The sequence below is a fragment of the Piliocolobus tephrosceles genome, chromosome 5 (assembly GCF_002776525.5).
Source record: "Piliocolobus tephrosceles isolate RC106 chromosome 5, ASM277652v3, whole genome shotgun sequence".
Classification (NCBI taxonomy): domain Eukaryota; kingdom Metazoa; phylum Chordata; class Mammalia; order Primates; family Cercopithecidae; genus Piliocolobus; species Piliocolobus tephrosceles.
Window position 1 is genome coordinate 33,750,470 of NC_045438.1, and position 14,479 is coordinate 33,764,948.

The 14,479-nt window shown below is 37.6% G+C and overlaps 1 protein-coding gene across 6 annotated transcripts in view; it reads right to left on the bottom strand.

Annotated features, from left to right (window-relative positions):
* The window catches only part of HBS1L (HBS1 like translational GTPase), a 91,916-nt gene that overhangs the window by 39,076 nt on the left and 38,361 nt on the right, over positions 1-14,479 (bottom strand). For 5 of the 6 annotated variants that reach the window (XM_023230617.2, XM_023230618.1, XM_023230616.1 and 2 more), the window contains one exon: positions 321-429. In XM_023230617.2, the coding sequence (XP_023086385.1) occupies positions 321-429 (109 nt within the window). Of the gene's footprint in view, positions 1-320; positions 430-7,902; positions 8,048-14,479 lie in introns of all 6 variants that reach the window. The other variant, XM_026455005.2, reaches the window with a different exon arrangement.

The window sequence follows — 14,479 nt, forward strand, 5'->3', positions numbered from 1 at the left end:
TATAAGAATTCCCTATCACACAGTGCTAGGTTTCACAAAATCATAGGTTTTTTTACGTTGAAGTAGCTATAAAATATTTATGTGAGAAAACTGACAGTGAGGTAGAGTAAGTAATACACACAAGATAAGGCCAGAATCAAGCCTAATTTCTCATTTTGCCTCTTTGTACCATGTTGCGCTGAGGATATATGATACTTCAATGCTAATGATATATGATGCAAAATTGAAACAGTCTCTTTCTTACAGACTAATAGGAGGCAATACTGATTTCAAAAACGTGGGGGTGGGAGTGGGGATGAGGGGGGTACTCAAAGTCTTACCCAGACACTTCAAATCCCATAGTTTGCTTCTTTCCAGATACAGTCATTTTAGCAACTTTTGGCACAATTTCAGATTCACTTCGCGATGTCTGGGAATCTACTGGTTTTCCTAATTAAGGAGTAAAATATAAAAAACCAATTAATTTATTTAGTAATATACAGAAATCTATTACGTATTATTCTAAATTATAGATTATAACTTTCACAGAAATGTCTTTATAAACACATAATCTTATCTCTAAACAATTTAGTAAGATATTAATGCTGAAAGAAATTCTGTCACTTTAATCTAGGAAATCCCCTATTGTCAGGACTCTCCTATGCTTAACCTCCACCAAATCTCTTCCTAATTTTGAACTGACTGTTAAGTTTCAGTATTAAGAGGTCACAAGGTAGTTTCTGCACTGAGCCTTGTTCTGACATTATACCTAGACCTTATACCTCCCTTTCCTACCACACCCTTTCACAATACTAAAATTGTTTGGTCAGTTAGCAGATGGCTAAACTATTTTTAATCCTGTGAGATTTACGAACTGATGAACAAGTTGAAAGTCCACTGAATTGTGCTGGAATATAGTTTATATTTTACTTGCACACAACACTAGACTTACTAAAATACTGATATCTATAAAGAATCTGGGGAAAGAAGTTAATGTAGAAAACTGAATTAAGAACATGGGGGAATCAGTCAGGCATGGGGGCACGTGCCTGTAGTCCCAGCTACTGGAGAGGCTAAGGTGGGATGATGAGTTGAGCCCAGGAGTTTAAGGTTGTAGTGAGCTATGATAATGCCACTGCACTCCAGCCTGGGTGACAAAGCAAGGCTCCGTCTCAAAAACAAGAAAAAAGGGCGTTTTTACAGGCTCACGCCTGTAATTCCAGAACTTTGGGAGCCAAGGTGGGCAGATCACAAGGTCAGGAGTTCGAGACCAGCCTGACCAAAATGGTGAAACCTGTCTCTACTAAAAATACAAAAATTAGCTGGGCACGGTGGTGCCCGCCTGTAGTCCCAGCTACTCAGAAGGTTGAGGCAGGAGAATCGCTTGAATCCAGGAGGCGGCGGTTGCAGTGAGCCAAGAATGCACCACTGCACTCCAGCCTAGGCAACAGAGTGAGACTCTGTCTCCATAAATAAATAAACAAACAAACAAACAAATAAAATTAAAAATGGAGGAATGGAGAACAAATTATGAGCTAGATCAAAGAAAGACTTTTTTTTGCATTTGATCCCTACATAATTCATTGAACTTTTAAAAATGTTTCTTTATAATTTTCAGAAAAAGTACCATCAGGATTGGATCCACACAAAACTATGGAAACTGCATGTGCTACATTGGTAAATACATATACAGAAACCACTAACAATATAAGAAAAGATAAGTTAATGTATAAAATTCATTCAAAATGTTTGCTATTTGCCTATATACACCAGGCACTATGCTGGAAATGTGATGGTGAAGAGCAGACGTAACACTTGCTCTAAGAGATTACATTCTAGTGGAGAAAACATACTAAATGGTTAAAAAAAAAAGAGTACAATTAAAATTGTTATTGGTGTTATAAAGAATCCATATATGGTGCCATAAGATTTGATGATAGGGCACATGACTTAGAGAGCTTCTCTGGGAAAGTGAGAATTAAAGCTATGGTGGGGAAAATGAATATAAATTATAATAACTAGCACAGAAAGAAAGAGCATTCCAAGCAGAAAGAGAGGCTTGTATAATGGCCCTTCTGTAGGAGAAGCACAGTTCCTCAGAGGGAGTAAGAGCAGAAGGGAGCTACATGAAGCTGGAGAGATGGGCACGGCCAGAGAGTGCAGGACCTTTAGGTCATACCAAAGATCCTAATGCTTGCTCTAACAGAGGCGGAAGTTACAAAAATGAGGTAAGCAAAAGAGAGGGGAAGGGGAAAGGGAGAGGAGGATGAAGTAAAGGGACATCTGAAACAAACAGTTTAGGGAAAATTTTGAAATTGAGACATATTAGGAATTTGTACCTAATATTTGAGAGTTCCAAATGACAATGAATGTTAAATAGGCAGTTGAACATGTTGGTTGACCTCAAAGGAGAGGTCTGAGCTGCATCAACACATAATTGGTAATTGAAGACATAGATACAGGCAAGATCACCAAGGGAGAGAGCACAGAGCAAGAAGAGAAGTGGTCCTAAGAGGCCTTGGAAGAACTCTAGCATTTAATGCCACGATAACGGACAATACGCCTACAAAAAGGTGAAGGAGAGCCAGGGAGGGTGGTGCCAAGGAAGCTAAGGGAAGAGAGTGTTTGATGGAGTTGGCAACACCAGGATCTGGGGCTCTGGGCCAGTCAACTGAATGAAGACTGAAAACATTCACTGGTGACATGATCACTTTAGATAAAAGTCCTTGGTAGAGTTAGCAAGAGTCATTTGAAAAAAGTGAGAAAGTAAAAGCCAAACTAGGTTAAAAAATATAAGGTGAAAAATGAAGGCATGTTCACTACTTCTCATCTGTAATTTCAAAATCCAAAAGCATTGAAATATTAAAGTTTTGGGTTTTATTATTTTAATAACTCATTTGGAAGCAAAGTCTGACATGGACTGATATGAAGCTATTTATCGATAGCACTTATTGATCCTATTGAAAGTGACAGCCACACACTTCAGGGCAGAAATGGCAATGTGTCTGATTACAGGGAACTGCTCCACAATTCACTGGGGCTGTTATACTACAGATGGTATGTACATGCTAACGTTTTCCTAATCCAAAATATTCCAAATTCTAAATCAAATCAGGCCCCAAGAGCTTTAGATAGGGATTGCATATGTATGAAAATGATTCTTTTAAAAAGTTTGTCCGAAAAGGGAATAATATGGCAGAAGAGCAATAGAAAGGGGAAATGGGATCAAGCTGATAGAAAAGATTAAATGGAGAGGTTTAGTTGAATAAATTACGAAGAGATCATCAATACTTTAGAATTTCTAAGAAGGTAGAATGAGATGGAATCCAAAGTACAGGTAGAAACTGAGCTGAGACAGGAGAAACACTATTTTATTTCAATAGAAGGTAGTTTTGCATGTTTAGGAACTGGAAAATGAAAATTCCTAATGGATGATTTCTATTTTCTCCGTAATACAGCACCTAATTATGATCTGGGACCACCCAAGGAAAGTAAAAAGATTTGCAAAGTGAATAAGATTTTCAATAACTGCTATGCAAAAAGAGAGTAAGTTGAACACTTAAAAAATAAAAGGAACTGTTGGATAGTATTGAGGGCCCATTTAAGATTTGTGATAATGAATTTATAGTGGAATCTATCTGCCTTTGTGTGACTTTCTCTAGCAATGTTCAGCCATTCATGAAAAAGGCACAGAGAAGACACTATCTGCTTCATTAAGAGTTAAGGATCTATCCAACAGGTACAAGAAGAAATTATATGGCACTGAAATTACAAATAATGAAATCTAAGCTGATTTTTAAAAAATAAATAAAATGACAAAGGAAGAGTCCTGATGCACTAGGAGAAAGCAGAGGGGTCTATAAGTAAAGAAGGAGAAGAAATATTAGTAAATTTCTGATGAGAGGTGAAGCTCACTGGAAATAAGGTAGTCAAAGAACTGAAAATCCACTGTTGGACTTGGTGGTACAGATGGGTCATGAGCTGTGATCATGAAGAGCTTAGGGGGAGAAGAAAAGAGTAAGCCAGCTGCCAAAGTCTCCCATGAGTAAGGAGAAGTGACTGTGAGGCTGTTCACTAGATGACAGAGTGAGGACTGACAGAAGGCTGGCTCAACTAAAGACAGTAACTTCAAAAGAACAGAAATCAAGGGGGGAAAATGCTGACAGAATAATGATGGAAAGGAAGGAAAGAGAACAAAGTTACCTTCCAGAGCCTGAGGTTTAAGAGGCTATAAATGAAGTAAAGCAAGGAGTAGAAAAAAACACTAGGAAAACAGATTGAGAATTACAGAAGGATTGGCTTTGTATGAAAAAGCAGTTCCTGAAGTTACAGCGAAAGTGAAGGGGAGTGAGAGGTGAGTGAGGAGATAAGGAAGGAGGATACTTAAGGGCATGATGCTGATGATGATGATGAGGTGTGGGTATGTGCATGCATGTGTGCTAGGAACAAGGAGACATCCTGACAGATTAAAACAAGGAAAAGTGGCATAGGGGATTCTGGCGTCTGTCAAAAGGAGGGAAAAAAAACCATAGAGCATGAAAATGTCTCAACCCAGTCTTTACAACACTAATTCCAACTTCCTGTTATAGTTCATCTTAGTATCTTCCAACCATTTTGCACGTAAAAAATTTCTTGTTCCACTTAACATATTTAGTGCACTGAAATATGGAAATTTTGGCTTTTAAAAAAGTAGGTGGGTCATACAATGGCATAAAAGGTTCTAAGCACACAAAAAAATTGCAATGTGATCCTGTAATATTTCTGGGGATGCAATAAATATAATACTTTTCTTTTTGTGACTTTTCTATAGAACATCAAACTTGTGATGTAACATTTCAAAAATGCAGTTATTTAAGTGAAAGTCTAGTATGGATTTGAATATCACCCCATTAAAGCAGTGGTTCTTAAATCTTTACTTTCAGTCAGGTACCCCTTTTAAAAACTAACAAAAACCATGGGGCATTCTTCATAGAAAAATGTACCATACATATAAAATTTTGCAGGCTATTTCAAGGACATCAATAAGTACAACTCTAGAACTTTTGAGAGATAACCATGGCTAAGGCTATTTTGGAAATATATTAATTTAAATTAATGATGTTCTCCATAGTCAAGGATAAAAACATACATTCAGTAAATTATCCACTGAGCTATTCTTAACAGCAAGGTGATATACTTCTACTTACTCAATCACATTACAAAGTCCCCCTCATGGCTAGCACTATTCTGGAAAGCAGGCAAACTCTACTGATATAGGTCAGAAAGGAACTCATAACTAAAATAACCAGTCACAGATCAATAAGAGATACATATATATAATCAAATCCATCATGATTTTTAAAGTGTAAAATGTTTACTGTGTTCTCCTATCTTACCCAAACTGGAAATTCATTCACCACTTAACAATCCCAAGAAATTGAACACTAAATTTTCAGTAAGTCCCAAAATATGACAATAAGAAAGAAGTATTGGATGAAAAAAAAGGAAGCATTGATTCTAGTCCCTGCCCTACCACTAATTAGCTGTCACCTTATGGCTTAAGCAGTTCATTTAATTTCACTAGCTTCAGTTTCCTCTAAACTTTTCCATGAAGTACGTAAAATTTCCACTTCCTATTAAGAGGTGAATTAAACCACTAAGATATCCTTTAAATCAACTAGCCCACTATGAGATAAAAGTAAAATGCACCATTCCAAAGAAAGATTATCAATGTCCTCCCGTAAGCCTCACAAAACCCACCCACCAAATCATGATCACCCAAAAGATACATATTCTGAAAACTCATATATTCATCATTAGTTTTCCATCTCTAGACTAGAGAAGAACTAATCATTTGTTAGGTAGAGTTTTCATTCAGACAGAAATAATAGCCACCCAGCTGAAGGGCTACCCAACTGATCAAGTCTAATCTTATTTTATAGACGAAGAAACAAGGGACAAATAAATGACCTGACCTTAGTGGCAGAGCTTGCACTTAAACCAAATTACCTCATTGCCTGTCCAGTTGACCTCTCTCATATTCCAGCCACCTCTGCAGCAAAACATAATTAGAAACTGCCTCCTCTGTCCCCAGTGGTTACCCCTTGAGAAGCTGCTTTCCCCAGGGCTCTCCTGGTTCCTTCCTGTGGCTAAGATCTAAACAGAGTCTAGGTTTTCTCTTGACCATGAAATGATGTTGGTCTCTTGCCCTGAAGATGTTTTTTTTCCAATGTATATTCATTTGTGAAGGATGCAAAGGTAGATCTCTCTCACATCACACAACTGATACAGACTCACTGAATTTAATGAAACCCTCTGCTTGCATATCCCCAATTTATGCTCTTCTGAATCATTCCTTTGGTCTTTAAGCACACTCATTATCAGAATACTAGCTGTCAGGGATCAGGAAATGCCTTATACACGTTCACATAGTGCACAGCACATGACACAGTGCTCTGCCTGTAATAAGCCACCAATAAATAGTTTAATGATTAATCCCTAAGGGTTTAAATTGTGAAACTACACGGTGACCTCTATTGTCTTTATAAGTTATCTTAGATGGCATGGCAATAACCTCCTCAATTTACTCTCTTTACTTACTCCTTGCATTTAATACCAGCTACCTCCCAAAGTCGAGATATAAATTCTAGAAAGTCAACATGGCACTCTCATATGCTCTTCAGCCAGGTGCTTTACATGGTCTTTTACCTTTACACAACCATGCAGAAGAGGTATAATTACTCCTACATTTCTTTAGAGAAACTGGGGTTTAGAAAGGCTGATCTGCCAGAGGCCATAAAACCGTGGCCTGTGACTTAGCTAAATTAAAAAAAAAAAAAAAGATACGAATTACATGGTGTTATTATCAAAAACCGTATTCTACACTATTCTGAGAGACAAGTTATAAAAGTTGTTGAGCTGAGCTGTAGAGGCAATAAGCAAGAGAAATTCAAAATATGTACCTGAGTAATTGTAGAAGGCTTAGCAAATGAAATGAGATTTGACTTGACTCAAAAGTAATAAAGAGGAGGCAAAAAAAAAAAAAAAAAAAAAAAACATGAGAAAAGGCATATGCAGGGGTCAGTGGGGCAAAAATTCTAAATGTGGGCACTCATCAATAAACTTTTAAAGACTATATAGCTAAAGTTTTTTAAAAAATGGCTTTTTTCCAAAAAAAAAAAAACATCTTTTGTAGATTTATGTTCATGGACTCCTTTTCTCATTGAATAAGTAGAAAGTAAAACAGAAGTAGTATTAAATATTCTTTGGAAGTATAAGTAGTAAAACTGTTTAGAAATGAGGAAAGCCAAATTAAGATTATGGAAGAGAAAAACCATAGAAATGTACATGTGATGATGATTTCTCCATAAAATATTCTGCTGTGTCTCATCATTCTATAATTCCTCACCTTTTCCAAGCCATTATAAGGCATTCCCTAAGCTTCAGCCCTAGAATCCTATTTATAATCTACAGATATCGTCTATACACAAGGGCAACCAATCCTACTAGTCTACTATGGCTAGAAATCTAAGGCTCGGCCATCAGACAATTCACAGAACTCGAGCCTTGGCCTAGTCATCAGATATTTCAGAGACTGAGTTTACCCCACCTGAAAAATGTACCCCCCACCTCACAATGATGTAATAAATATCATATACATACAAGCATTTAAGACATTCTCATACCAAACTAAAAAATCAGACCTTCATTCTATAAAAAATTATTTTATTGTTTCTATAGTAATATCCTGGGAAGAAAACACTTACGTAATGGCTAAAGATTGTTATCAGTACATGTTTACTGATAATTTTTGGTTTTACTGGCTATTTCTGTACCTACTAACCTCTTTTAGTTTTAAAATGATTTTAGGTGATAATAGGATCAAAAAGTACTACAATAAATATGTATCTCGCCACAGATAAATAGTATCACAAAGTACCTTACCTTGGCTTGAACTCAGTGTTTTTTATTTGCTTAAGTGTCATGCAGATAAGTTTCAAGAGTACATAACAAATTAAGAATGATCTGGTAGAACAAGTCCACTGGGACTATTTTGGGGGGAAAATGCCAAGTTGATGTTGAAGTTCATCTGGAAGAGTAAATGTGAAAGAATGACCAATAAAATAAACTAAGAATAATAACAGGGGAGTTGAACTACCAGATATCAGGATACCAGATATCTAATGCAGTGAATTAGAATAGGGCATCTGCAAATAATCCAATTAGTAGAAATATATTTACATGAATGTTATATATAGGAATTAACAGGAATTAAATATATGGAAAAATATATAGGAATGTATACATTATATGTGGTTATAAATAGAAGTTCAGTATATGCAGAAGTGTTTCAAATCAATGGGAAAAGGATGAGTTATTCAACACATTATACTGGGAACACTGGCTAATTCATTTAGAGAAAAGGCTCTATCATATATAAAGCATATCATATAAATTCCTTATCGATTAATGATATGAACATAAAGCAAAGAGAAAAACACAAAAATATATGTATAATTACTTCAGGTACAGATGTACAAATTTGTTATAAAAATTTCTGCCTGACTAGGCGCAGTGGCTCATGCCTACAAATCCCAGCACTTTGGGAGGCCAACGTGGGAGGATCACTTAAGGCCAGGAGTTCAAAACTGGCCTGTGCAAAAAGCAAGGCCCTGTCTCCACACACACAAAAAAAATTTTAATTCGCTGGGCATAGTGGCATGCACCTGTAGTCCTAGCTACTCAGGAAGTTGAGATGGAAGGATCTATTGAGCCCAGGAGTTTGAGGCTGCTGTGAGCTATGATTGTCCCAATGAACTCTAGCCTAAACAAGAGAGTGAGGCATTGTCTCTTTAAAAAAGGTTCTCCCTGATTAAAGATACCACAAGTGAGCATAAAATATGTGAGGAAAATATATACAAGGAGTTAGTTAATATATACAATAAAGAGTTCCTGGCCAGGCGTGGTGGCTCACGCCTGTAATTCCAGCATTTTGGAAGGCTGAGGCGGGTGGATCACCTGAGGTCAGGAGTTTGAGACCAGTCTGGCCAACATTATGAAATCCCATCTCTACTAAAAAATAGAAAAATTAGCCAGACGTGGTGGCATGCACCTGTAATCTCAGCTACTCAGGAGGCTGAGGCAGGAGAATCATTTGAACCCAGGAGGCAGAGGTTGCAGTGAGCCAAGACTGTGCCACTGCACTCCAGCTTGGGCGACAAGAGCGAAAGTAGTCTAAAAAAAAAAAAAAAAAAGAGTTCCTACAAACTAGTGAGAAAAAACTCCTCAGAAAAAGAAAGTGAGCAATAAATGGGCCAGGTCAATAAACACAAGTCAGAGGTGTGGCAGAGGAAAGGGAAAAAAAAATGTTGCTATGTACACCATACTTCTGAGAATATGGCCTATAGAAATATTAACACTAATGTGCAACAGTGTATGAATGAGATTGTTCACTGTGTTACCATATGTAATGACAAAAAATTGTAGATGTATATAAGGGAATGGTTATGATGTATCCAAACAATGGAATAGTATGCTACAGATACAGAATTAGAAGTATGAAAAGATCACTATGACACATGAAGTAGAAAAAAACAACTGAAGTATAATATAGCAATGGTCCTGTATCATACCACTATGCGACTGGCATTAAAAAGTGCACGCTTTTTAAAGTGATTACTTCTAGGGAGTGATAGTAGGAAAGAGAGGAGTTGACTTTTCAATTCAAACTTTATACACTTCTATGCTACAATGACTATATATTATTTTTATAATAAAAATGACTCATGCCTCTAGTATCTGATATGGTGTCTCTGCTTTCTATCTCTAGCTCCCCAAACCATGTTCTACTTCTGTCCACTAGGGTTTTCATCATCTCACCTGCTAAAATATACTCCATAGCTCTGTACAGAAAAAATCTACTTGTACATTTAGTCTTTAACAGGACCACGATTTATCCTTCAAGATCCATCTCTTCCTTGCAACTCCCATAAACAGACTGAGAACCCCTGACATAAACACTTGTTTTCTCACATGCATGGCCATGGCTCATCTATTTCCATGTTTCATGCAAAAGCCACTACTTTCATGAAAATTATACTTTAATTTTATTGTGCTAAGATTTGTGATTATTAATAGAAGGAAGTCATAGCTTCTTGGTAATACATGAATCACAGAGGCCAACTTCAGCAATGTATGATGAAAGACTCTTAGATTCATTTCACAAAGATTTACTGAGAGCCTCTGAGGTAATTACCAACAGAATAAAGTACATATAAAGTTACATGCATACTTTTCATGCCCTCACAGGAGAATCCCAACAAGCTTTCCACACCAAATGCCTCCAATTCACCAGCCAGTTAGGTTAATAGATAAGACATGGACTCTGCAGCAACACAACCTGAGTTTGAAGCCAGGCCCTGCCACTGCATAACCTCAAATGAATCACTTAACTTTTCTCTATGCCTAGTTTCCTCGTCCATTAAATAATAGTATCTGCCTAACAGAGATGTTAGAAGAATTGAGAATTAAATGAGCCAATACATGTAAAGTACTTAGAGAAATGACTGGCACATATGAAATACCTAATGCTTCACACAACTAACAGAAAGCACATAGTCCGTGGGTCTCTGACAGTCACCAAAATGCCAACTTCCCTCTTTTTCTCATGTGATACCAGGACATTTACAGACACAAATTACTCTCTGGCTATCACATATTCATTCATGAAGGGAAGGCCGAGAAATGCCAACTGAGTGACGCTGTGCTAGGTACAGAAATAAACAGATCCAAGAATGTGGTGAGACATAAGCTTAGAAAAGCAGGTAACTCATTTAGGACTACATCTAACGTTTCACTTGATCTTGAAACATAAGAGCCACTGAAGGAATTTAAGCATTGGAGATACATGTCATACTTTTAAAACTTACTCTGACCTCAGAATAGAAAATGGATTGTAGAGGCAAGATTGAAAGGAAAGCAGTTAGAAGACTGTTGTACAAATACATGTAAGAAATTCTATGAAGTGATCTACGAGCAATGGAGATAGACAAAGGAATATTTAAAAGATATTACTCTAAAAGATATTACAGTCAGTCCTTCATATCCTTGGGTTCTGCATCCATGGATTCAACCAAACACAAATTGAAAATATTGGAAAAAATTTAAGAACACATTATTTAACTACTATTTACATAGCATTTGGTATCTAGATTACTTATAATCTAGATTCCTCTAGAGATGATTTAAAAGTATACAGGAAGATATGCATGAGTTATATGCAAATACAATGACATTTTATATCAGGTATTTAAGCATCAGCAGATGGTTGACGGGGGGCGGGTAGCAGAGCCGAAACCCAAGGAAACAAGAGACAAGTGTACAAGGTAAAATCATGAATCCTGGATATCTGAATGAATGGAGGAGATGAGAGAAAGGACAGTCCTCAGATTTTCTGCCAAGAAAGAAAGGGTAGATGGTGATGCCATGAACAAACAGGAAATACCTTCCAGGAAACTAAGAGAAGTCTGCTGGTCAGAATCTTATTTCTCCTACTCCTTTCATTCAGTACAAAATTACAACAGTCCATAGAGGAACTCTGCTTCCTCCTCCTAAGTAGAAACTCACCAAAAATTTTATTTTATTAAAGACTGCCTAGACATGATCTTGGATCTTTAGAGCTTTTCAGGTTAAATTACAGCATGTTCTTGGCACTGAGGACACAAAGATGAGTGACAGACTATTTTCAGATAGCTTTCATTCTAACAGATGTGATTAACAGCACGATAAGATGAAAAGAAAAAAAGAGACAGAGAAATTAAGATAGTTTCTAGGAGACCACAACCACTGTGACTGCAGCTGAACAAGTATTATAGCACCGGAAATGAGTAAGAAGGAACAGACATGAGAGTCAATACATTAACAGAACATGGAAATTAATTAAATCTTAGGAAGGCAAAACACAGGAACCTAAATGACTGCTATGACTCTAACCTAGACACTGTTCATGAATATAGACACATTTGGTCAGACACTCCTTCAAGACATACAGATAGAGGCCAGGTGCAGTGGCTCACGCCTATAATCCCACTTTGGGAGACTGAGGTGGGCAGATCACCTGAGCCCAGGAGTTCAAGACCAGCCTGGGTAACATGGAGAAACTGTCTCTACAAAAAAAAAAAACACAAAAAAATTAGCTGGGCGTAGCGGTACACACCTGTAGTCCCAAGTACTCGGGAGGCTGAGAAAGATGGATCACTTGAGCCCGGGAGGCGGAAGTTGCAGTGAGCCAAGATCATGCCACTGTACTCCAGCCTGGGCGACAAAGCAAGACCCTGTCTCAAAAAATCAAATAAACAAAAAATAACCCAGACATACAGATAGAAATCCATAGAAAACAGTTGGATAATCAGGTTTACAGGAATGCTAAACAACATTAAAACACATGAAGCGATTCAAGACCTAGATAGCTTATAGAAAATGAAGAATGAGAAGGCAGCCAATGAAGCAACACTAATACTCAATAGAGAGGGAGGCTGAAAACAAGTATCTACTTTCCTCATAGAATCCTTACATAGAATTGAGATTCACATATCATACAATTTGAGAGCCATATGTTAGAGGTCATTTGATCTTGTCCATCATTTTATAGATGAAAATTTAAGTGAGTTTCCAAAAGTTCACATGGCTGATTAGTGGAGTTTTCACTCTGGTGTTCTCTAGGTTGCTTCCAAGGCACCCTCTCCTTTCCACTCTCTGTCCTCTAAATCTTCTCAGAACCTCATGGAAGTGGTGTTCCCAAGGTAGCTGAAGTAGGGTGATTTTGAAGTTGAATGTATACAAAAACTGCCAACCAAGTGCCTCTAAATATACCTATACACACACACACAATACGCACATACATATTTATTTATTTTCTTGGGGGACAGAGTCTCGTTCTCTTGCCCAGGCTAGAGTACAGTGGCACGATCTTGGCTCACTGCAACCTCTGCCTTCCGGGTTCAAGCAATTCTGTTGCCTCAGCCTCCCCAGTAGCTGGGATTACAGGCACACGCCATCACACCCAGCTACGTTTTTTTGTATTTTAGTAGATACGGGGTTTCACTGTGTTGCCCAGGCTGGTCTTGAACTCCTGAGCTCAAGCAATCCACCCAACTCGGCCTCCCAAAGTGCTGGGATTACAGGCATGAGCTACTATGCCCAGCTTTTTTTTTTTTTTTTTTTTTTTTAGATGGCGTCTTGTTCTGTTGCCCAAGCTAGAGTGCAGTGGCACGATCTCAGCTCACTGCAACCTCCACCTCCTGGGTTCAAGAGATTCTCCTGCATCAGCCTCCCGAGTAGCTGGGGATTACAAGTGCCTGCCACCATGACCGGCTAATTTTTCTATTTTTAGAAGAGATGGGGTTTTGCCATATTAGCCAGGCTGGTCTTGAACTCCTGATCTCAGGTGATCCGCCCACCTTGGCCTCCCAAAGTGCTGGGATTATAGGCCTCAGTCACCATGCCCAGCCCCTTTAAAAATATTAATGCTTTGTCCAGATCACCATTTTGTGAGTTTAAGTGAGGTTAACCATCATTAACATCTACTCAGATACTTCTGAGTAAGAGTTCATGTTAAAACCAATTATTCTGATTAGGTTTAATGTTTGCATTTCAGAATGTCCTAATACACAGTTAAAGCCTAGCAGTTAGATCATTTTCTGCTTAACAAAGAGAAATTTTCTGTTTACTACAATTTTAACTTCCAATGGGAAACCGGAAGGCTAGGCTATTCTTCCTTTGGTAATAAACACCTGGATACTGTCCTCTTAACACTCTGTGAATGGTGATTTGGGGAGGTGAAAAAGGTATATTTAGCCTCTAAAGCGTACATCACAACATAATCCTATCAACTTTAGGTCACACACGATAATCTCAAATTGCTAAAAATAATAGCTCCAGACCAAAATGACGTAACTTGCATAGCAAGACTTTATTGCATATTCTCGTGTAGCATACACTGTTTTCTGTCTATATTGTAAAATATATAGTGCCTTACCTCTTCAACTAAACTAAGAGCTCCAGAAGTTTGTTTTCTGATGTATTTTACAACATCCAGTCCAGTGCATGGTACACACTAGGCACTCAAATATTTAATAAAATTATTTATTTAAGAAAAAAAGGAACATATTCTCTAACCCAGTGATTCTCAGCTTGGGAGGAACAGGTAGATCAAAATAACAGGGACATCCTTGCTCCTCCCCGTTTTAAAAACCACTGTCACTAGGAGACACCGATCCTGACAAGTGTTCTCTCATGTGTCATGGGACAGAAAAAAAGATTTAGAACTATTTATCTGGTATAAAACTAATTTTATAGATAAAGAAGTCGGGCTCACGTAAATTAAACAATTTGTTCACACTCATTTCACATTACTTGCAAATTATAATCACCTAACCTATTGTTGACTGGTTTCAGGTTCCTAAAAGGCACCTGCCTCAAATCAGAAAATCAGATGACCTTTTAGGGTTTATGTCCTTATAAT